The sequence below is a fragment of the Lissotriton helveticus genome, chromosome 9, assembly GCF_964261635.1.
Source record: "Lissotriton helveticus chromosome 9, aLisHel1.1, whole genome shotgun sequence".
NCBI lineage: Eukaryota > Metazoa > Chordata > Amphibia > Caudata > Salamandridae > Lissotriton > Lissotriton helveticus.
In genome coordinates, this window is record NC_136070.1 from 63,128,718 (window position 1) to 63,154,099 (window position 25,382).

General features: G+C 44.8%; 1 protein-coding gene across 1 annotated transcript in view; it reads right to left on the reverse strand.

The window, feature by feature from the left end:
• The window catches only part of PLEKHD1 (pleckstrin homology and coiled-coil domain containing D1), a 292,760-nt gene that overhangs the window by 105,131 nt on the left and 162,247 nt on the right, over positions 1–25,382 (reverse strand). Inside the window, exon 4 of the mRNA XM_078661983.1 lies at positions 4,077–4,153. Coding sequence (XP_078518109.1) covers positions 4,077–4,153 — 77 coding nt within the window. The remainder of the gene's footprint in view (positions 1–4,076; positions 4,154–25,382) is intronic.

Consider the following 25,382-nt stretch of genomic DNA (forward strand, 5'->3'; position numbering starts at 1 on the left):
ACTTCCTGAGCCAACGACCGCTTTGTAAACCCCAACTGCCCCGTTGCCGCCTGTTGTTCTGCTTCTGAGTCGCTACTGGGCACCGAGCTGATGTCCGTCGATGACGCCGAGGTTTGATCCATATTGGTAGTTACTTGTGGTGTTTGTGGTGCTGAGTTGCCCTTGGGGGGATCGTACTTTCTGGAGAACGTATAAATACGCCCATTCTGGTAGTCTAATTTGTCCCGTTGAAATTTGAAAGTTTTTCTTTTTTTGATCACCTCCTCCTCTTTGGCCAACCTCACCAACATTTCTTCCCTGAGTCTTTTCTCTTACGCCCCTTCATTCAGTGCTTTGATTTGCTCATTAAATTCCGTAATTTTTGTTTGCAGTTTCACCCCATCACTTTCTGCATATTGGATTAGGATTCGTAAAAGTCGACTAGAATTGTCCAAATTACACTGAGCCCAATCCTGTAGCATATTGGGGTCCGGGTTCTCATAGCTGGGGGCCAGCATAATCCGTAAGCCACGCGGAACACGTCCCACTTCTAAGTAGCGGGAGAGAGACTTCTGCTCCCACCACTTCGATTGTTCAGTCCGCATGGCTTTCTCCAGTTGTTTAAATAATTCTTTGATCCGGCTACCCCCCGCCTCGGCTTGCGTCACTTGTCCTGCATGCTGGATATGCGTTATGGGGGTGTCATCAAACATACTCACTGCCGCCTCCTCTCGGTTTCTGACCACGTCCGCGGCGTCCATTATGTTGCACTGTGTGTTGTTTCTAATCAATCAAGCACCCACAACAGTCGAGCCCATCTCCTTAGTGATATATATATTTATTTACAAAGAGGGAGGCAGACACATACGTGTATAGATGTGTAAACATTTAAAAATATATATACACATACATACATACATACAAACACACACAGTCAGATTTGTACATTTTAAGCAAACTACACTGCTTACAGTATAAGGTAGTTGGACGTATTAATGTGTCTGGCACATTGACCAGCCGTTTTGGAGGTGTAAATGGGGGCCAAGACAAGAAGAACTGGGACACAGGCCCCATTAGGCCCCCTCTAGAGACGCCGCTGGCGGTGCTGCTCTTGAGTGAGCGGCTGTTGTAAACAGCACTTCCTGGACTGAGATACCCAGGCAGAGGCACTAACCCCCAGATTCATCAATGTCCCGTTTTGCGAGTCCTTAATAGAGATTATTAACGAATCGCTATTAAAGACTCGCAAAACGGGATGCATGTAGAAATCGCAATTTATTTTGCGATTTCTACTGCTTCCTTATTTGCGATTCGCTAATTGCTAATCGCAAATAAGGAATGGCTTTCCCATTCATTCCTATGGGCCTTATTTGCGAATTAGCGAATCGCAAATAAGGAAGCGATTTCAAGGGTGCCGGTGTGACACACTGTAGCACCCCTGAAATGGCCATGTACACTGGTGTTGCGCACACACATGTCCAAAGGACATGTGTGTGTGTAACATACAACTTAGAAAAATGCACTAAAGTGTTATACTTCGCGGTAAATAGCGGCCACAGATTGCGAATTCGCAATTTTCAAATGGTTCATGAATTGCATTTAAGGAATCGCAATTTGAGATTCCTTAAATGCAATTCATCGCAATTTAGCGAGTTCTAGATTTGCGATTTTTGCATTTGGGATGATGAATCCCAAATGCAAAAATAGCGCTCGCAAAGGGCCAGATTCTCAGAATCTGGCCCTTTGCGAGCCGATTTCACTATGACGAATCTGGCTGCTAGTCATTTGAGTATGATAATGCTTTACTGCCCTGAAATACTCTTGTAGGCTAGACTGGGCACGTGGGCACGCCCATGTCAGTGCCCCATGCAGCCAGGTGGTGCACGGCGGTGGAGTGTCAACATGCAGGTAAATCAGAAATGCACACGTATTGGACTGCCCTCTCCAACAGCCATGACTTGACCTTACTGGACTATGTGTGAGTCTGAAACCCTTGAAAACAGTTTGGGTTGATGGCCAACAACAAGCTAGCCTAAGTCCAAAACTGGCACAAGGCAATAAATATTGAGGGATTTACTCCCCAACTCAACAGGAGTGTCATGTTCCATAACCACCAGCCTCTACTTCAAGCCCCACATTCCTAGCAGGAAACAGGTGGCCTCACACAAAGTCAGTACACACATTCCAAGACATGCCTTGAGAACCTGCCAGCATCCAGCCATCTACCTCACACCACTTAGAAGCTGCAGGTCATTCTCTTGAAGGTACACCTCATCCAGAAATAATGTATCCAACTGCCTACTCCATATGGTGCCAAGGCAGAGAAACCTCTATTTGTAAGCATCCGGTACCCGCCCTCACCTGATGCCCCGCCTTCAACTGTGCAACCGGCTGTTTATAACTTGTTTTGCACTTTATGAATACCCATAGATACATACATAACTGCATACATGCATACAGTGGTCCTGGACCTAAAAGTGATATGGTGCAAGATATGTGTAACACACTGCACTGCACACACCCAGACTTGTGACCATTGGTGCACTCCTGTTCATCACCCCAGGTTGTGCCACCTCATGCCCTACCCTGGTGGTAAAAGAGTGAAGGTGACATAATGGATCACTGGCAGCTGAATGGTCACACAGAAGCATCACCGGTCCTCTCTAGAGGTAATCTAAGGGAAAAGTTGGCAATAAATAGTGTGAGGCCCACTTAGTTTGAAACAAATGATTTGAAACCAAATGGTTTTAAACAGTTCATTTTCAATTAAATGGGCAATGGCAAATACAATTTTGTTCTAAAAGGAATTAGGTTTGAATTACTTCTCTACCTTATCCGTAAACTAAGACTAACACATACCTAGCACTCACCTTCGCCTTCACTTTATTCCATCAACCAAAACTCCTCACGTTCAACCCATATTCCCTAACCTCTGCTCCCTAACCCCTACTGCCATGTTGCTAACCCCTAAGCTGATATACCCTTTGCTTCTTAGCCATATTCCTACCCCTACCTCTTATATCCAGTTCCTGAGACCCCTGAGCACTAACCCATTATCCTTATTTCCTAACCCTTATACTTACCCCTAAGCCCATTCAATTTGCTGTGAACCCTTATCCCTACCCCTAATCTCTTACCTAACTCCTCATCCAAAGCCCCTATCGTTGAACGCAAAAGTCTGTGTCCGCGATCCCCTAAGCGCTAACACCTATCACATTCGGCCATATGTATCATGCAAATTCGCATTCGCAAAGGCCGAAATTCACAGAATTTCGGCCTTTGCGAATGCGAATTTGCTAAATGGAATGTATTAAGCAAAGTCTTGGGCAAAATAAGGAATTGCTAAATTTGCGTTTCCTTATTTTGCAAGTGCATTTAAGGAATCGCTAATTTTGCGATTCCTTAAATGCAATGTATGTAGCAAAAAAAATTAGCAAAATGTTTTTAAGGAATCGCAAATTACCACCAACTTCTAGTTGGTGGTAAGTTGCGAATTCCTTGAAAAATGCACATTTTTGCATTTTTCAAAGTGCCATGTGACGCACATACATGCCCTTAGGGCATGTATGTGCGCCACATGGGCACCCATTGATGTTTCAGGGGTGCAACAGGGTGTCCTTTGGACACCCCTGCACCCTTGAAATTATTCTCAATTTGCAATTAGCAAATTGCGAATCACAAATTGAGAATCACTTCCCATTCATTCCTATGGGCCTCCTGGCCCATAGAAATGAATGGGAAAGTATTCCTTAATTGCGATTCGCAATTTGCTAATCGCAATTAAGGAATTCTAAGAAATCGCAAAAAAAATGCGATTTTGTACATACAAACCCATTTGCGATTCTCAAATAGCGATTTCTTAAAAATCACTATTTGGAAATCGCAAATGGGTATCTTGATACATATGGCCCTTTATTCCTTAAGTTCTTACCTCTAACACTTTGCTCTATCCTTTCAACCTTACTACTAAACCCTTGCATGTGAGTGGTCGTTGTTGACATGTTTCGGCGCACATTCAGATTGATATTAGGGAGTTTGAAGGGACTTTCTGGAAAGTGAAACAAAACAGCTTGATATGACATCCCATCAGTCCTTACACTTTTCCGGATTCGTGCAGCATCTCCAACCATTGGGTCTGCTCGTACTCAGACTCGGCTCCCAGCACAACGTTACCCTGCAAACGAGAGAAATCAGAGCCATTAGGGGTTGGGATGGTGGTTTCAAAGCACGCAATGACTGGTTCACTGCATTGAGAATACATGGTATTCCCCAGTGCAGGTACATTTTCAAGGGACATTTAATCATTTACTTTACATATATCTTTGTTAATGTTTTTTGTGTTCCTGATTACTGATCATTATATGCGATTCTTCGTTGACTGGTGTTTTTTTTGTTTTTTATTATTTGTGGGAATAAATGTGCATTTTGTATCTGTTTATTGATCATGTTATATGATTTTTCACTGATTAGTGTCTTATTTTTATATACCATTTACAGCCCTGCTGGCTATTTACTCATTCTATTCAAGATTGAAGTGTATGATATTTGGAGTCTTTCCACTAATGAATCTATTTAAAATATATAAATATTCGTGGATTTTGGAAAAACAATTTCGCTTTTTTAATCAGAATGTTATAACTGGTGTATTTACTTTGGTAAAAAAAAAACACTGTGATTAAACTCCTGAAAAATAGATTATTGACCTTATATACGCTTTGTAGGATGGTTTTTTATCATGGAGACAGAAGACATTACCTCTGTCATCACAAGGTTGTATGACGTTACAACGCATACTTTTACAACGCATTTTTTACAACGCAACATCCATTACAACGCATGCCATTACAACGAATTTTTAAAAACTACCTTTACAACGCATTCCATTACAACGCATACTACCTTTACAACGCATACCATTACAATGCATAACATTACATTGCATGTATGGTAAGTATTGGATACTGTAGGGGTAAAAATTACTATTCTAACTCCAGGGGGTGCAACAGTAGGATAAGTGTTGGATAGTTAGGGGTAAAAATTACTACTCTAACTCCAGGGGGTGCAACAGTAGGGTAAGTGTTGGATGGTAATGGTATGCGTTGTAATGGTATGCGTTGTAATGGTATGTGTTGTAATGGCATGCGTTGTAGTGATATGCGTTGTAGTGTCATGCGTTGTAATGGTTGCGTTGTAATGACATGCGTTGTAATGGATGTTGCCTTGTAAAAGTTTTGTTGTAATGGTAGTGCGTTGTAAAAGTTGCGTTGTAAAGGTTGTTTCCCCATCACAATTGATTACCATCCACCAAATTTAGAGATGACCACAAGCCCAGGGATCATCTATGTGCCTTTAAAGGAACCACTGTCATGGCGGCTCTGTTCACAGTACAAAAAGTTTGATGGACGTCCGTCATTGATTTTGATTGGACATTCACCGAACAATTGTGTTTTTTTTTGTTTTCAGAAAACCACCCTCAAAGCGGGAGTGTGTTTCTGAAACTACCTCAATAGGGTGGGTGGTGTAATGTCCTCCCTCCGACATCCCTGTTCCATTAGGCTGTCGGAGGAAGGTTTCCATTGATGGAAGTAATGGGGGCTTCGCCCCCGTAAAGTTTAAGTACACCCATCTCTAAAGGAGGGAGTCGGACTGAGAGTTTGGCAGACAGGGTACTCCGTCGTTTTCGTATTGTTTTTGTAGAGAACCTTTCTTACCTGGATAGACTCCATTAGGATGTGTAAGTCTTTGTTGCCTGCCACAACCTGTACATACCCCTGTGGATGGAACACCCATGGCAGAGATCAGTGCGTAACTTGTATGTCACAGGTTGAAATCTTAACAAGGGGTACTCATTTCATCCTTCTGCGGTCACTAAACCACCTAGCAGGTTAATAGTGCAACCTTATATCCACCCACCATGACACAATTAGTGTCATGTTATGTATAAAATACAAGGCCAAAACTATTTTTATTTTGTAACTACTAACTCAAATGAAGCCAAAGGAAGTGAGTGTTGTTGGTGGGGCTATTGAGTGAGAAGGGGAGAAAGCACCACACACTCAGGGAGCTACCCAGGGGTGCAGCAGCACTGCAGACTTAATGCCTACAGACAAACTTTTCAGCAATTTCAATCACAATAACAAATGTAACCAATTTTAATGATAACTGGTTGCTTATACAGCGCTTTATTACCTACTATAAGCCTGAAAGCCCCTAAACTAGACCTTGGTAGTGGAGATGGTCATCTTCCTCACCCAAATTAGCTCCACCCTTCTACCACAAAGGAGAGGTGGAGGTGAGGACACCCGCAAACAAACAGTGGCATCCATGCCCCCGCCACTGCCGTAGGCCAGTCAAACCACTGCATGTAGTAATGGGGTTGCGGTATTTACTCCTACGTTGGAGTGCATGCACTGCACCGCACGGTGAATCCTAGCGATTAACCAGAGTCTGGGCGCCCCCTCCAGGTGATAGACAATCAGGCGAAGTGGCACATCTGCACGGCAGTGGTGCACTGCACAGAGGGCATGCTCTAGCCACAGCCCATCTGTGGTGCAATTACCACCAGGGGCAGGGCACTGATGGGTACTGTTGGGGATTGGACTGGATTGTGGCCCATAGTGATGCCATCGTTTTTTGATCATGAATATCCCTAGAAATCTATGGGGCATCTCTCATTAGCCTCTGTGAACCCCTAAAACATGAAACACAGTTGTACAAATCATAGCCTGCAGTGCACAGTTAAAACATTCCCTGGGAGTCACATATTTAGAGATTTCTAATGCAATTTTTAGCGATGGGCATGCATCCATTTTTTATTACATTATAGGGAGATTATTAATTTATATTATGGTCAGACATCCTTTTATATTATGGGTTGATATCTGTGGGAACATTTTCCGGAGTTCCATGGCAGTCAGGGTTTACTGGGATCAGATTGTGACAATATGAGCCCTTGATTGTGGGTGTACTGATGTTTACCCTTACTATTGAGACTAAAACTGACCAGAGAGCACCCCTTCAGCACTTGATCCTCAGATTAATATATCCAAGCAGTGGAAGGCTTACTCAGTAGGTGCTGCGGGTTTAGAGACTCAGAACTCAATAAACTTTTGAATAATAAAAGTTTGTAATCCAATGCCCAGTCTGTGATTAGTCATTAAAAGGAGTAAGTACTTTACTAATTCACACACAACTCAGTACTGTATATAATATTTCAGAAGTCAACAATGAATACTCAATTTAAACAGGCCAAGGTAGCCCTTTTATATTTGCAAATGGCCCAAGACCCCCTGACCTTACTCTCTATTACAAGTTTTTTAAGACTGGCAGTCAAGCTAAGAGAGACAAGAGAGATGCGTTGAAGGACCCCCCCCCCCAAGGTAAACACGAGTAAAAACTGTCGGGAGGGTACCAGAATTAAAGGGACTGTCTCCCGCTCCCCATTCGCCGCCCCGCTCCCGCCTCCCAGCTGCTCCTCCCTCCCACTTCACCATTAATGGCGGGGACCGCGCGTACGCGCAGCGGCTACGCGCAGCGGGCGTGCCGATTGCGTGCCGAAGGCACACCAAAGGCAAGCCCGTCTACGCCCGTCCACGCCTGGACCGCGCCCTGTGCCAGAATCCCTGGACCGCGCCAGAGCCAACCAACCCGACTGAGCTACGACGCCGCCACCCTCCACGCACTCAACACCGGCCGACATCCAGCCTGCTACCAAGCCACCCCGAAACGCACCTACGGAGCCTTCACCTGCCATGCCTGCTACTTCACCTGCACTCGGTCCTGCACCGCGCCAGCCAAAACAGCCGCCAACAACAACCACCTCAAGTGTATCCTGCTCAACACCCGCTCCATCCACAGGCACGCCGTCGAACAATGGGACCTCCTGGACAAAACGGCACCAGACGTCGCCTTCTTCACGGAAACCTGGATGAACGCCTCCTCAGCCCCCGACATCGCCATTGCCATCCCGGATGGCTACAAGATCATCTGGAGGGACCGCGTCAACCAGACCGGAGGAGGCATCGCCATCGCCCACAGAAACACTATCCGCATCATGACCAACACCAATGACACCCTCGCCACCACAGAGCACCTGCACTTCCAGATTCACACCGACCCCAAGACCACCCTCTGAGGAACCCTCATCTACAGACCCCCGGGACCACGCTCACCCTTCAGCGAGGCCATCGCAGACTTCATCAGCCCGCTCGCCCTCGCCTCCCCAGACTACATCCTCCTAGGAGACCTCAACTTCCACCTGGAGAACGACCAGGACTACAACACCACCGCCCTACTAGACAACCTCGCCAACCTCGGATTCAAGCAACTGGTCAACACCCCCACCCATTACGCCGGCCACACGCTCGACCCCGTCTTCTCCTCCAGGAACCACATCTCCTTCAGCCACACCACCGAGCTCCACTGGACCGGCCACAGCTGCGTACACTTCAACTTCAGGAAAACAACGACCCACCACCACCCTCAACAAACCCCCCGAAGATGCTGGAGCAAGATCACCACCAATCGACTCACCACCTCCTTGAGCCTAAACCCTCCGCCAACACCCTTGCTCCACTGAAAAACCCTCCCAGCAACCTCAACAGCAAGAAAGCCGCGTGGTTCACCAACGATCTCAAAGACTCCAAGAAATCCTGCCGTGACCTCGAGAAAGCCTGGCGCCACAACCAGTCAACGGATAACATGACAGCCCTGATCCAGCGGGCTATAGAAAATATATCATAAACTACGCTACCCAATTTCATAACCTATAAACAAAATTCTAAACTATACATGGACCCATTTATGAACCTGATATATTTTTGGGCCTACTGAATCAGGTGGTCAAATAAATCTATATCCACATTATTTACAAACTATAAACATATTTATACATTTGCAGAAAGAATATTGTCATTAGAATAAAACCCAACCATTTAATTGACCACTATAGGCGATGTGATCTAGCTAAAGGTAACCTATACTTCTAAATAACCAAGACCAGCTTGTTTGTCAAAAGTAAGATTTTATTTTCTAAATTATGGTATATAAGTTGTAAGTTTTATAATCGAATTTTATTAGCATTAAAGCAAGCATGATAGTAAGAAATATGGAAAAATACAATTTAAGCAATTGAATCAATTTTAAAGAAATTATATAAAGTTTAGCATTTCTAAAACCTATTTCCCTAACTGAGCTAAATAGACAGAAATTAAAGTAAAGTTCTTTGAGGATTCTTACGTGCTCCACGCAAAGTCCAGCAGCACATCACCCTCATCGGAAAGTCAGAAAGCAGCAGCCAGCCCGACCCTAAGGGCATGACTTTTTATACCTTTCTACGCTAACTAAACTAGCAAAGGAAAGTTTTCAGAAATACTCGACGTCCCATTGGCTGAGAGTGACAAGTGACATGTCACCCGATTCTTAAAAAGTTCCACAAAATCATGTCTTACAAAGACCATTGTCTCTTCCACGTGAAGCCAGAGGCTTCCTGCGATTGCAACTTTGTTTTAAGTCATCCTCGCAGCTTCCATAGTCTTACAGTGCAACTTCCGCGGATGCCAAGTTAAGGACTGACAAAAAGTTCACTTTCGACCTTGGCCATGTCCGACAGAATGATGTCAGCTCATCAGTTTTTGCTTTGTGAATGCAGCCTCAATAAACGTTTTAATTCAGAATGGGCGTCTCGTGACTTTCTGCAGAAATATGAATTAGCTCTTTTTGTGCGGCTCAAATAGTTAGGCCTCAAAAGCAGGCAACTTATGATTTCTAGTATAAAACAAACACAAGAAAAGTATTAATGTAAGAAATAAAGTATATTCTGTATCCACCCCATGGTTTACTAATTAATTAACCCACCCGATTAATCAAAATGTTACCTAGCCATTGCAAACAAATAAAGCAGCGTTTATATTTACCAGTCTTCGTTTTTCTATGAGACCCATATGCACCTAGAATAGTAGAAATGACATCACACAGACAAGAATAAGCAAAACAAGCACATGCTTATTTTAAATATGCAGCAGTTAGTAATGACAAAAACGAAAACAATAAATTATTTTATTATTTTGCACGAACAAAAAGATGCAACATTTATGCACGTTTATGAGCACACATGTTAGTCCCCCCACGTGTAAAGTTTAATCTAGGTTGTATTAGCACGACATATCACAAATCATTAATAATTTTATTCATGTTATGGAAATGTGACTTTGCGAGTTTAAACAAAATTTTGTTTTCTATCTCGCTCCATCAGCCCTCAAGAACGCCACCCGCAAACACCACCAGCTGATCCGCACCACCAAAAGGTCATCCTTCAGAGAACGACTGGATAACAACACCCACAACAGCAAGGAACTCTTCAACGTCGTGAAAGAGCTCTCCAACCCCAACGTCAGCAACAACGACATCACGCCTTCTCAAGACCTCTGCAACTCTCTGGCCACCTTTTTTCACCGTAAGATCGTCGACATACACGACAGCTTCGGCGCTCAGAACTCGTACCCCACCACCGGACCTACACCCCCCACCACCACCCTGTGCGCCTGGACTCAGGTCAGCACGGAAGATACCACCCACACAATGAACACCATCCACTCGGGCTCCCCAGCCGATCCCTGCCCACACCACATCTTCAACAAAGCCGACTCCATCATCGCACCCAAACTTCGGGACATCATCAACAACTCCTTCATACCCGCCACCTTCTCGGAGAGCTGGAAGCACGCAGAGATCAGCGCCCTCCTGAAGAAACCTTCCGCAGACCCCTCAGACCTCAAGAACTTCCGCCCCATCGTGCTCCTCCCCTTCCCTGCAAAAGTCATCGAGAAAACCGTCAACAAACAGCTGACAGCCTTCCTGGAGATGAACGGCTCCCTCGACCCATCTCAGTCCGGATTCCGAGCGAACCACAGCACCGAGACCGCCCTCATCGCGGCCACCGACGACATCCGGCCCCTGCTGGACAACGGAGAAACCGCCGCCCTCATCCTGCTCGACCTTTTGGCTGCGTTCGACACGGTCTGCCACCGCACGCTGACAACCCCCCTCCGCCACGCCGGGATCCAAGGAAAGGCCCTTGAATGGATCACCTCCTTCCTCTCCGACAGAACCCAAAGAATCCGTCTCCCGCCCTTCCTCGCAGAAGCCACCAAGATCATCTGCGGCGTACCTCAAGGCTCCTCGCTCAGCCCCACCCTCTTCAACGTCTACATGAGCCCCCTCGCAGCCATTGCACGCAAGCACAACCTCAACATCATCTCCTACGCCGACGATACCCAACTGATCCTCTCCCTCACCAACGACCCCACCTCCGCCAGAGCCAGCTTCCAGGACGGAATGAAAGACATCGCAGACTGGATGAAGCTCAGCCGCCTGAAACTGAACTCAGACAAGACGGAAGTCCTCATGCTCGGCCCATCCATCTCCGCCTGGGACGACTCCTGGTGGCCCCCTGCTCTGGGCCCACCACCCAAGCCCACGGACTTCGCACGCAACCTGGGCTTCATCCTTGACTCCTTCCTCACGATGGCCCGGCAAGTTAACGCCGTTACCTCCTCCTGCTTCAACCCCCTCCGCATGCTCCGTAAGATCTTCCGCTGGATCCCCACTGGAACCAGGAAAACGGTCACCCAGGCCCTCGTCACCAGCCGCCTGGACTACGGGAACGCCCTCTACGCTGGGACCACCGCCAAACTACAGGAAAGACTCCAGCGCATCCAGAACGCCTCAGCACGACTCGTCTTGGACATCCCCCGACACAGCCACATCTCCGCCCACCTGAGGGACCTGCACTGGCTCCCCGTCAGCAAGAGGATCACGTTCAGACTCCTCACCCACACACACAAGGCTCTCCACGACTTGGGCCCCGAATACCTCAACAACCGCCTCACGTTCTACACGCCAACCCGCCAGCACCGCTCCGCCAGCCTCGCCCCCGTCCCACGGATCCGCAGAACCACCACCGGAGGAAGATCCTTCCCCCACCTGGCAGCCAAGACCTGGAACACCCTCCCCACGCACCTACGACTCACCCAGGACCATCTCTCCTTCAGGAAGCAACTCAAGACCCCCCCCAGCACCTTGAGACCCTAGCGGGTGAGTAGCGCGCTTTACAAATACTCTTGATTGATTGATGGATTGACTGTAAATAGATCAACTTGAGAAAGCATTGCGGAATGAAGAATGTATATATATGATATTGTTTTAAAATTGTACTTTTATGGTGTTTTCCAATGCCGAATAAAGCTTCTTTGATTGATTGATTGATTGAATATTCAACAGTCCAGTCATTCTCCCGGTGTTTACTGGGGAGGCAGCCTAGACTGCTGGCGTGGGACAACATTCTCCGAGGTTCTTCCTGGGCAGTCCAGTCACTATGGGCCCTATTCACAAAAGTAATCTGAGTCAAAATCCTAACTTTACGACTTTCGGTATTCACAAAGGGCATTTAGGAGTAGTAAAGTTAGGATGTTGTCTCAGTTAAACTTACATTTTGGTCTTAAATTAAACTTAAGATTACTTTTGTGAATCTGGCCCTGTGTGGCCGTGGGGAGCTCACCCTATTCTAGGCCAGCACTGGTGAATGCTATTTCACCTTTCATATGGGCTTGTACCATCCCTTGCCATTACCTTCCTGGGTAGCAAAGAGGCTTTCCTATCCATTTTGATCTTTCCGCAGCACAGGTGCTGCCTGTGGAGTTCATTTGTCTGCAGCCCATCTGTGTATGGTGTGTGCTCCGCATAGCCCACAGAGTGAGGTTGTCAATATCCTTTCCTCAGCCTAGCCAACTTATTTGCGGTCAGTATCTACAGCACCTGAGCTTGCTGATCCAGATAAACAAAGTTAGCACCACCTGATGATGTTTCTGCGGGGTTGCGGTGAATTTGAATTTGAATTTTTAAGGATTTATAGAGCGCACGTTCACTATACAGTTTCTTGGCGCTGGGGGAGTACATGGTGGAGAGGCACAGAACTAAGAACTAAAAGCTTGCTGAAATAAAAAAGTTTTAAGGGCCTTACGGAATTCCGTATAAGAAGGGGATTGTCTGACTGAGGACGGGAGGGTATTCCAAAAGGTGGGTGCCAAGACCGAAAATTTCTGACCTCCCGACCTTGATTTCTTGAACCGGGGGATAACTAGCAAAGATTTGGAGGATGAACGAAGGTCTCTGGATGGGCAGTAGTTGGTGATAGCCGAATTGATAAAGGCAGGGGCAGTGCCTGCCCTGGCCTGGAAAGTGAGGCATCCAAGTTTGAAGAGAGCCCGTTGTTTGATGGGGAGCCAGTGAAGGGAAACAAGAAGGGGGAGGAGTGACATGCATGTGTGCTGAGACGGGTGGTCAAAACCTACAGAGCTTGCTATGATTAACTCATTCAGGGGCACATGCTGTCCAGAGTCATGCAGGGCACTCTTCTCAGTCCAAACAATTTCTTTATTGAATTGTGGGCAGATGCCTTTTATACTACTCTCAGTAGATGTCTTCCTAATATTATGGGTAGATGTTTTTCTTATATTGTGGGTTGATGTAATGTTTTTGACAGTTAGGGGGGTTTTCTTTCTTATGGGTAGATCGCCTTATTATGGATAGATGTCTTTAATAAATTATTGTGTGAATGCATTTTTCAGTCGCAAATGATATCAATGTGTCAGTTTATTGTATCAGAATTGGGTTAATTCTTCAAAACATTTTAGATGCCCAGAAGTATTATTGATAACCCTGAATCACGACAAAACATCTTTCAACATTAAATTCATGATAATCTCATGAGCTGAACAATTAGATTTTCCTCATATTTCTGCATTGCTCATAATTCTTGGTATTTTAAGTACAAGTCCATCCCTCCGCACATATTTTCGCTATTTTTTTAATTCTAAGTTTAAAAAAAACCAAAAACTTAGCGTTGTTATATTTAGTTTGAGGAGCTCTGTAAGTTATAGGTCATAAGATGTCTACTAAGTATTCGAATGAATTGAAGCAATCCTGCTTCATCTAAATTCCTTTTTGGGTTTCTGTGGGTGTTTGTAGGCACATTATTATTATTTAAAATCTGTTAACATGGGCTTCTATTATTTCATGAAATCTCTTTCTTATGTAAATAGCAAGGTTTGGAGAAACATATAGTAATTACGTGAGAATTGTCATCTTAATATAATTGACATGATCAATCAGTGATGATGGAGGTATGATCCAGAAATTGGTTGATCTCAGACCATTTTGAATTGTATTCCAAATGAAATAAGTTTTCAGGATTCCTTGGAAATATTACTCCTACATATTTTTTACACTCCATCTGATAAGCAGCCCCACAATCTGCCTCATTAATGTTCTATGACACAATCTCAGTTTTATTGACCTTTAACTTATAGCCCAATGATAAATCAATCTTCCCAAAAGTAGCCCATAGGAAATGATACAGAATCAGAATTGCTACAAACCACTATCGTATAATTTGCATGTCACTTAACCTTCTCGACTGTTGTACCCAATGCCCTTTGATGACAGACGTCATAAGGACAGTGGTTGCCGAAGCCTCTCTGAAGAGGCGCTAGTGGAGACATAGGACATCCTGGGATATTACCAGACTTAATCAAAATAGGTTGGCTAATGGATGCATTTAGACTAATACGAATGCAAGATACCTGCGATAAAGGGCTCATAGTTATTACAAACTGGGACAGGTAACCATAATGCATCACCGCATACCACAAATAGGACCTGGGCACATGGCCAAGAGCGTATTCTGCATGCATCAAAAGTGCTGTTGGATAAGTGGACTTGGCACTTGCATGATCAATACAGGCCCAGAATTCACAGATATTCTTATTAATATTTCGGCCTTCAATAATCCCTTGTTGGTTGACATGTATCAATCATGTATATGATTTACTAGAAGTTTAGAATAAACTTTACGTTCACTACTTAGCACAGAGAGCGGGAGTGGGAAGAACACTTAGATGGATATTTCCAAGGTTTGCAAAAGTGTGCAAAGAGGGCTTTTTGCCAGGATTCAGAAGAGATGTTTGTCTGAAACAAGGCATAAAGGATCCGAAGTGAATTCTTACAGCAGCTTCTAAATTTCTATCAGATGCTGTTCCAATCCAGCTGCTAGCCTGGGTTGAACCTTGCCCATTCAATCACCTCTGCTTTGGCAACTGGCTTTGGTTTATTTACAATACTAATCGATGATGGGCGTTTTCTAGGAATCTGATGAGAAAGGGCCTCAGCTGTCTCTTTTTCGGCTTTGACAGCTTTAGAGTAAACTGATCTACAGTGTGTTTGAGAGCTCTGTATTATATGATGCAAAGTATAATACATTTCTTCTGTTCCGCTCTAGATAATGCAAAAAATCGCCCCAAAGAGCTCTTCAGCATCATCAGAAGCCAAACCTCCAAACCCATCACATCCGATTCAGTGTCCTCCAAAAAACAATGCGACTATTTTCCAGCTTTTTTAACGAAAAATCCTCAAGATCGACCTCTCTCTCAGCACAAACCCCTCTTTTCTCAGGGAGACCAAGACTCCACCACTGACTGACCACACCTTATTGACCCCACCTACTCAATGGTCCGTCTTCTCACCGATTCAGGAAGCAGAGATCATCACCCTGATCGCCAACGCCAAACCTGCATCCCACTCCCTGGATCAGCTGCCTATAAACCTGGCCAAAGTCCTGAAACACACCCTAGCCCCAATCTGGTGCAAAATCATCAACAGTTCGCTGAGCTCGGGAATTATCCCAGACTGCCTCAAGGTCGGCCAAGTCACGCCGTTACTAAAAAAAAACAGGGCTGGACACGGAAGATATGAACAACTTTAGACCTGTGTCAAACCTTCCTTTCTTATCCAAAACACTGGAAAAATGTGTTCTCCCACAGTTAACCCAACACTTAGAGAACATCAAGCTCCTCGACCCCCACCGACCGGGTTCAGAAAGGGATGCAGCACTGAAACTGCCATCCTTAACGTCATAGATGATCTACACAAATCACTTGACTCAGACCAATGCTGCCTTCTCATTCTCCTTGACCTATCGGCCGCATTTGATACTGTCGATCAGACACAGCTCCTAAAAGTCCTTCAAGAAAGAGCAGGCCTGGAACTGATGGTACTGAACTGGTTCTCCTCCTTCCTACACAATCGCTCGCAAAGAGTGAAAATCAAAAACTTTGAATCCGACCCCCTCCCCGTCACTAGAGGAGTCCCACAAGGGTCAGTACTCTCCCCCCAACTCTTCAATATCTACATGGAACCCCTCACCACAATACTAAGGAATTCCAACATCCCCTTCCACCTCTACGCTGATGACACGCAGCTCTATCTGGAAACCACCTCTATGGATGACATTCTCAAACTCAATGACACGCTCAAAGACGTTCAACATTGGCTCTCACAAAACCACTTGTAACTTAATCAAGAAAAAAACGAAGTTCTACTCATCTCCAACAGAGACGAAAACCCCCAAATTGAAGAATGGCTCAAAGCCTTCGATGCCCTCAATGACACCCTCAAACCGAAAGATTCGGTCAAGTCCCTAGGTATCACCTTAGACCCCAAATTAGACATGAAAAAGCACATCGCGAACTCCGCCAAAAGCGCTTTCCTCAATCTGAAACTTCTCTACAAAATAAAACCCTTCCTGCCTCCTAAGGACCTTCAACAGGCCACTCAAGCACTGGTGCTTTCCAGAATTGACTATGGAATTGCAGCCCTGACCGGCTCAGCCAAATCACACCTAGGCCCCTTGAAAACCACCCTCAATGCCGCGGCTAGAATGGTCACAGGAACCAAGAAATTCGACCACATTTCCCCTGCGCTCAAGGATCTGAAATGGCTCCCTATTCAACAACGAGCCAACTTTCGAACAGCATGTCTTACACACAAAACCCTCCGCACAGGCAAACCAGAATACCTGGCCGCGAAACTCAAAAGGGCTGGCCAATCCAGGGACCTCAGAAGCTCCAACACGCTTCTTCTCATTCCTTTGAAATTGCGGAAACGCAAAAATATAAGTAAATCCTTTGCGGGCAATGCACCCAGGATATGGAACGCCATCCCCCCTCACATCAGAATGACCTCCAATTTCCCGAAATTCAAGACTTTACTCAAAGCCCTCTTCCTTGAGGCCACCTGAACTCTATGGCGATGATCTTAGTACCCTTCACCCTTGTAGACCTTATGATATGTATGACTATGCTATTTGCAATGCCCCCAAGTTCTCAAGTTATCAAACTTCCATCGCCGTTAAGGCACATTGTTGTTCCTGCTGTGAAGCGCTCTGATACCCTTGGGTCCAGCTAGCGCTATACAAAACTTTTAATAAATAAAAATAAATTTCTCTTATAGTAAATATGAGTTTTTGCTTTGGTTTCCCAGGCCTAATTTCCTCACACTCTTTTCAATAAAGTCATTGAATGGTTCTTGTTGCAAGATAATCTTAAAGAGAGGCTTTTGATAGCTGTGCTTAATTTGAGACTGTGGTTTCCAGTGCTCAGCACCGGCACTTAATCAACAACACCGGCGATTATAGCCCGAACTCAACTCAAAGGCATTGGAGTGATTTTCATGAGCAACAGTTAAGGACAAATTCATTTTTGCGAACACAGGGAGATTTGCCTAGAATTATAGGATATTGAGGCAACACCGAGACTCATACCTGGTTTCCCAGCTCCAAAACCGGCAGATTTGGTCTTTACGCTACATCCTCTCCCCACTTGTAGTATTTCATCGTTAGTGGTTAGTTCTAATTTAGGCAGCATTAATAGGAGCAACGGGCTGATGCAAGCTACCTCCTCAAGAGAGCCCCAGCACTTATTTTTCACAAATTAGCCACTGGCACAACCAGTTTTTGAAAGCTGTTTGTGCTTCCTGTAGCTTCGCCAGATGATGTTTGTGTAGTTTTGGGTCTGCTTCCTTATCTTAGAGAGTTTGCTGCCTTGGTATAATTTAAAATATTTCATCTGGTATACATTGCTCTTGCTTTTTTTCATTCTGCTAGAGTACTGGATCAGTAACGACTGTTACCGGACTCAGGTATTGGGGCGGACTGGGGGGGTGGGGAGGGCGAAGGACTGAATGACGGGAAAAAAAACACACTTACCTGGATTGGCCAGTCCGCTGTCCGGCCAGCCACCGCCTCTCCTCCATCCTCCGTAATCTTCCTGGAGACTCCCTGCCAGAAGCAGGAAGCACCTGGCTCCCAGGCTCCCCTGAGCCAATGACAACGTTGCAATGCAGCCTTGTGATTGGTCTGAGTGCCATGGATCAACACTCAGACTGGAATAGGGAGCTTGTGCATTATCCTGACGGGCTGTGTAATGCAGCCTGGTTGGAACATGCAAAGAGCACATGAACTGTTTGGTCGGACCAAGAGAGCTGCCCAAACACTTCATGCGCATTTAGGGAGTGCACAGCACTCCTCCCTTGCCCTGGCCGGCCCCGCCCGAGATCCATGATAATAGTTATTATCATTTTATTTTTCCTTTTGTTCAGTGGGGTGACGCTCCTCTGCCTCTTCAAATAGGTCTTTAGTAAGTCCCGTACTTCAAAGACGTGGGTGGAGCCTGAGTTATAATTTTTTTAATTATATTGGTCTCAAATTCCTGACCTTTCAAAAACACTTGAATAACAGACCAATTGCGTTCAAGTCTTTTATTGCTCACACTAGTTAAATCTAATGTTGACATGGCACGATCAGACCAGTACCACAGCCCTAAATGTGTATTCAAGAAGTTAGTTGTCGAGTCGTTATTTCTCTATGTAGTCCGTTCTAGTAAATTATTTATATTGATAGGGGTGGAAGGAGAGTTTGTGATTATGCAGGTACATGCCTGTAAATGTCCTGCAATTCTAAATGGGATATTGGTTCCCAGGTACCAGGTCTCAATAGCTCATGTAAAGTCATTATTTTTTTACCTTCTGTCTACTGGACCATGAGTTGAGTTCCAATCTTCCCCAATCACATAAGGAGACTTCATGACAGAAAACGTCACCACTCATGCAAGCAAAATTCACATTCAGGTATGTTTACAGCAAAGGAACTCACATCCCAATTAGTCAAATCAGAAGTTTGCAATTTCCGTGGACTGAACAAGTTGTTACACCAAATCAGAAGATTACAATTAGAGATACAGCCACTTGGATATATAAGAACGCTAATAGAGCTATAATTAATTTGAAAGGGGAGACCTACCACCAGTGGGTGGCTGCAACTTTAAAAGTTAACAACTAGATTTTCATGGTGGAAAATATCTGTAATCCAAATAGTGGCAACCTTACACTTACTATTCCTTGAGAGGGTATTACCTACCCGATTCCCTTAGATTTGTGTGCACCCTGCATACTGCCCCCAGGATATCAACGGAACACAATATTGGGGAAAACATATTGAAAAACCCTCTAGATTTTCCATACCTAAATCCACATATTTGTACCTACCCCATACATATTTCTTCAAAGTACATAGATGTGGACAACATGAACAAGAAAAGGCAGGAGAGGTATGTAGGTTGCGCTTGGTGATGCTACTAAATATTAGAAAAGAATAATATCTGTTTCATCTGTGGCAGCGCTCCAAGGAATTTAAACAACGATTGACCACCAATGTTAACAGAGAGCAGGCAAATCTACACTCAAATAGGCAAAAACAAAAAGCAAACTCCTGAGCCACATTCACAGAACAAAGTAAGAAAGTTCAATTAGTAGTCTTCTTAGTCCTTTTTCTTGGTGATTTATTCAAGTTTCATATATGGGTTCAATGTACTTCACTCCATCAATGCAACAATTGATGGTGTCCCATAGGTTAATGAGATTCTAGAAATCACTAATTATCCAAGCGTGCAATAATTTTTCTTTATAACCTTTGTATTAGTTGTGAGCAAACAGGACTAGCTGCCATTATTGTTAGCTGCATTTCACTCTATAGCACAGCCACCCCCCAACGACTGCAACAGTATGTTTCTTTGCAATTGTCACCCCAATTTGAGCTATAATGCATGGTATTGAGATACTGGCATGGTCCTGTTTTTGTTTAACTTGATAGGTATTTTTAGGTCACGTTTCTTTCACATCGGTGAATATTAGCTGGGTAAATATACATTTTAACAGCGCTTTTAACGTGCCCAGATTTCAAGGTTAGTATACGTACATACCAAGCAGGCACAGTACAAACACTTTAAAGTGGAATTTTAGCACTCTACCTCACTCAATATCTCACTACCTCACTCTCTGCTAATGCAATAGGTATCACATGTGCAAAATATTAGGCTAATGACAACAGAAATGACAATGCCATTTATTTATTTTTTTAAAACATTACCAATAGCTCTACCTATACCATTGCCGAGACCATTGCATTGTAAATGCTTGTTCTTTTTTTGTAAACAGATTGTATTCAGTAGCATCAAAGAGCAGGACACTACCCCATGAGGCCCATTTCTACCTGTAATCACTGGAACACAAAGGGGATTCAGAGAGTGCAGTCCAGGGCCACCAGAGGGAAAGTCAGAGGGGAGATTGTTCCCCAGACCCCAAGCTTATTTGGGGCCACGCTCAAGCTGCAAAACCTATTTATTGGTTCTTAGCAAGCCTGCCATGTTTAATCATGGAAGCTAAAATGCCTTAATCCACCAGATTGTGCCATATACTGACACGAGTTATACTTTACACCAGCATTCCATTTTGCTAATGGGAATATGAGTATGCATTAGAATTTAAAACAGTGGTACAGCAAGGACTCAATAAAGGCAAAAGTAGTTATAATAGAAAATGAGTTACAATCAATGCACAAAAAGCAAAAACAAGACAATAAGGGGCATATGTATCAACCGAATTTTGATTCGCAAACACTGTGAATCGCAAAAAAGCAGCGTTTGCGACTCAAATTTCAGAAAATGTTATGTACGGGGATAATCGCAAATTTAAGGAATCGCAAAATTTGCGATTCCTTAACTTTGCGTAAGCATTTAAGGAATCGCAAATTGCGATTCCTTAAATGCTATGTATGAAGCACCCAAGTTGTGCGATTTCTCATTAAGAAATCGCAAATTACCACCAACTTCAAGGTGGTGGTAATTTGCGATTTCTTTCCAAAATGCACTTTTTGGCATTTGCAAAGGTGCCATGTGGCGCACATACATTCCCTTAGGGCATGTATGTGCACCATATGCGCACACATGTTCATTTCAGGGGTGCATCAGGGTGTCCTTAAAACACCCCTGCACCCTTGAAATTATTCTTAATTTGCAATTCTCAAATTGCGAATCGCAAATTGACAATGACTTCCCAATCATTCCAATGTGCCTCCTGGCCCACAGAAATGAATGGAAAGGCATTCCTTAATTGCGATTTTGAGATTTGCTAATCGCAATTAAGGAATATTAGGAATTCACACAAAAATTGCGAATTGGGGGAGGAGTTACGCTAGAAACCAAGATGGTCGCATAAGCTCCCGGCTCCGTCGACCTCCGTCGTTCACTGATATATCCTGTACTTTATCCTGAACTCACGCCCGACTCCCGTGCTCTTGAAGCGTTGCTGTGCCCAGGGGCGCAATCCTGGAGTTTTTATCGACTTGCTTGACGAAGTTACACCGTCTTTCATTTTCGGCCTACTTCAGCGTGTGAGCCGGGGCCTTGATTACTGACCCAGCCGGGTCCCAGTTGAACAACATCGGCCGCGGGATCTGGTGGAGTCCGGTCTTGCCGAAGTGGAACTTCTCCTGGTCTATCCCGGTGGCGGTCCTGTGTCCCGGCGGATATTTGTCAGACGGCGACAATACGTGACTTCGGCTGTGGGTGGGGGCCCGGGTCCCGATGACCTTGCTGCCTTCCCGGGGTCTACGGATGGGGTCCCCCCTCGCGGTGGTGGTGTGAAGATTGCTGATCAGCGTGTCACCCGTTATCTTTGTCCATCCCGCTCTTGCCTGTTTCCTCGGAGAAGCCGGCCTCCGGGGTTCAAGACTGCTTTGTCATCGAGTGAGTGGAGATGGGTCCGACGAATTGTCTGCCTTCGCTAGGGACCGTAATGGCCGCCATCGGGGCTCTTCATTCACACATGGAGACCGCTTTCCATGCCCTGTCCGTAAGGATTGATAATGTGTGTTTGAGACCGGACTCCAGCCTTTTGCCAGACCCGCAACAAACGGTGTTTCCCGCGAAACTTGGAGTAACCCACAAAGAGAACCCTGAACAGAAACAAGACCTGGTGTCATTTGTCAACACACGAGCGGAATGGTACGTGACTGGCGCCTCTGAACTATTCGCGCAATCCCCTGAGCCATCGTCCATGAAGGACCCTTTCTTTCCGTTTTTCCTGGATAATTCTCTTCATACTTTTTGTATGAACTTCTGCATTGTTGCTGGACTTCGAGACTTTCCTTTGGTGGCCCTCTCTGGCCGTATTGGTCTAAATCTCCTCACACGTTTTGACTCTCCTGCTACTATGGGTGTTCGACCGGACAGTGGTTCTATGATGGATCGGAAAGGCCAGGGCTGAGTTTGACTGTCTGGGTTCGATATATTGACTTCATTTTGATGTGGCCGGGTGGTGTTTAAACGATGGATCGAGAGGACCAGGGAGAAAATTGTTTGTTTGGGTTCGATATGATGCCTTGGTTTTGATAAGGGACTTGCTCCCTTTGTTGCTATGGGAGTTGGGCGGGGTTCTTTATAAATTCCCCTACTTGTTTCTCTTACTCGCTGCTTAACTTGCTATATACGATCGTAGGGGTTGTTTGCTTCTGGGGGGGGAGGGGAGTCCGGGAGCTAGTACGATATCTCCTCCTCCATCTTTTCCCTTCCTTGGGTTTTAGTTAGCTGGGCGACAGGCACGCTGCTAGTGGGGTTAGGCCGTAGCCATCTGCAGGGGTGCAGGGTGGGGGGATGAGGGTGGGGTTTTTTGTTTTTCCTTTCTTATTTTGTTCTATGGCCTTTTTTTTCCTTTTCTCCTTTTTCCTCCTTTTTTCCTTCTGCAAGAGATGTGGCGTACTATCCTGAGTCGCATTGTTTACCATATCCGGGTGTCTAGTATTTGATTTTTCTATCCTGAATCACGGGTGGGCTGGCTCTGAAGAAGATCTCATTAGGTTAGCTGTATTGTATCATTTTGCTCCGGCTTTATGCTTATATTGTGGATTTTCAGATGCCTATAATTGTTTTGTATTCTCCTCAACTATTTACCAGTTCACCACTGTATCGTGCTTGTTATATGATACCCGATATGACTATGTCTTTTCTTGTGTGATAATTAATTTTAAAAAAAAATTGCGAATTTTTAAATAAATCCCGTTTTGCAATTCTCAAATAGCGATTTCTAAAAAATCGCTATTTGAGAATCGCAAACAAGGAAGTTGATACATATGCCCCCATATGTCTAGTCTAGACCTTTCAGAAACACATACATTTATTAATTATTGTCACTAAAATACTCAACAATATTTGGCGCATATCTAGAGAGAAAACGTAAAAAGAGGAAAAAGGGTATTGAATGTCCTCAGTGCTGCCACAGAAAGCAAGAAAGAGAAGAATATAGCGAGGGTATGAACCGTGTATTTACAAAAAGAAAGCTCAGATTTATTTATGGAACAATCATAGGTTACTCATGAATGCGATCAACCCAGACTTAGGGACGTATTTATCTAAAAGTAACGCTGCGCAGCAAGTCACCTTCCTGTGTTGCGCAGCATTACAGGGAATGTGCCATAGTTATCCCAATACAGCACATTCCAACTTGTTCCCACCACTGTCGTACAATGGGCTGCCTAGCTCCAACGCAGGCACCCTTGCACCATGGTGGGAGGGCGCCTGCGTTGCATGCAGGACTGATTTTGTGTAGGGTGGGGCACCTTCCTACGCAAAAACAATCCTCTGAGGCATTTTCCTCTACCTATGTGTGCTGCACAATGCAGCACATATAGAAAGAGGCAGTAACGGACAGAAATATAGATATTTCTCCTCGCTATGCCTCACCTGAGAATTTTGTCGCTTTCCCAGGTATACCAGTAAGGGTATGTTAGACCTGTGTGGTATATAAATAAATAATACCGGATCTAGGTTTTACTGGACATAGTAATAACAGATAGCTCAATAAATAAGAGTCAAGATTCGAGGTAGTAGGAGTTTGCAGGTTTAATACAGCATAAAGGACAGGAACAGGACAACCTGCACAGGAATGGGATGGCAGAGCCCGGCAGCTGCCGGGGCTGGATCTGGGATGAGCGCGCTAACTTTAATAACAATACACAAGCATATATACTAAAACAGTTGCAATTGCAATACATACAATAGGCGGAGCAGTGGGTGTGGTCAATAGCAGTCGCGAAAGATAAGGGTGAAAGTGGGTGTAGCAGGAGGCGTATACATGGACATGTGATGTAAACGTAACAGAATATGTCATAAATGGGGCGGAAACATGGAGGGGGCTACCTAAGGAGCCGGGACCTCTAACCTAATGGTGCGCGCAAACTGACAATGACGTATCACTAGGAGAAGCTGGGGGCTATGAACTCTGTGCTAGGAGCAGAGACTGAAGTCTGGAGAGTCAGGGCAACATGTACCTACCACTATCTAGTATCTGATGTTTAGAGGACATGTTGATATAAACTAAGAGTCAGGAGGGGAGAGGCTAACAGACTCTAAGACTGGTGCATGCATTATTCTACATGTAGTGCGTGATGAAGAATATTAAATGACCATAAATACAGTATTTCTCTTGCATGGAGACGTAAAGGCTAGACTATGACGGAAACTATTGATGCGATTCAGTAGCTTAGGAATGCAGAGAAGGAGGGCTGGACTGATAACTAGAATCATAACATACTCTTGGCAGACTAGCAGGCAGAGCCAGGCCGAGCCGGGCACTGTGAGGCAGGAAGTAAGTGAAGGGTCGAGGATACAGGTGGGGGCTGTATCGCTCCTCAGCGAGGGTTCGGGAGACAGGAGCTGAATCTGGTGTCCGGGCCCTTTTGAGGCCTAGAAACGGGGACTTTTCAATGAAATAACGTGCACACTGAGAAACGTGGCAACGTAGCTTTACATAGGCCTAATACTCGTAGCTTTCACGAGAACTGGAAACTGGCATACTAGAGATGGACACAACTGTAATTGCGTCTTTAATCGATCATGGGGAAATACATATGCATATTAATCATGCACATATAACATAAGATGGGGGACACGTAGGGACACAGAACATGGCAAAATTTACTTTTCCACATTCCCTCCTTGTCACTACGTTTCCATCAGGAAACATCAATATTCATGATACCATCTATCATTTCATACAGTATCATTTGCTCGTCTCGAATTTTCTTGGAACGGGATTTAGAACGGGACTTGGGGCTAGGAATACAAGAGGTAGCACAAATGCCGCAAATCGCAGGGCCACATTGTATACAGAGGCAGCAACTG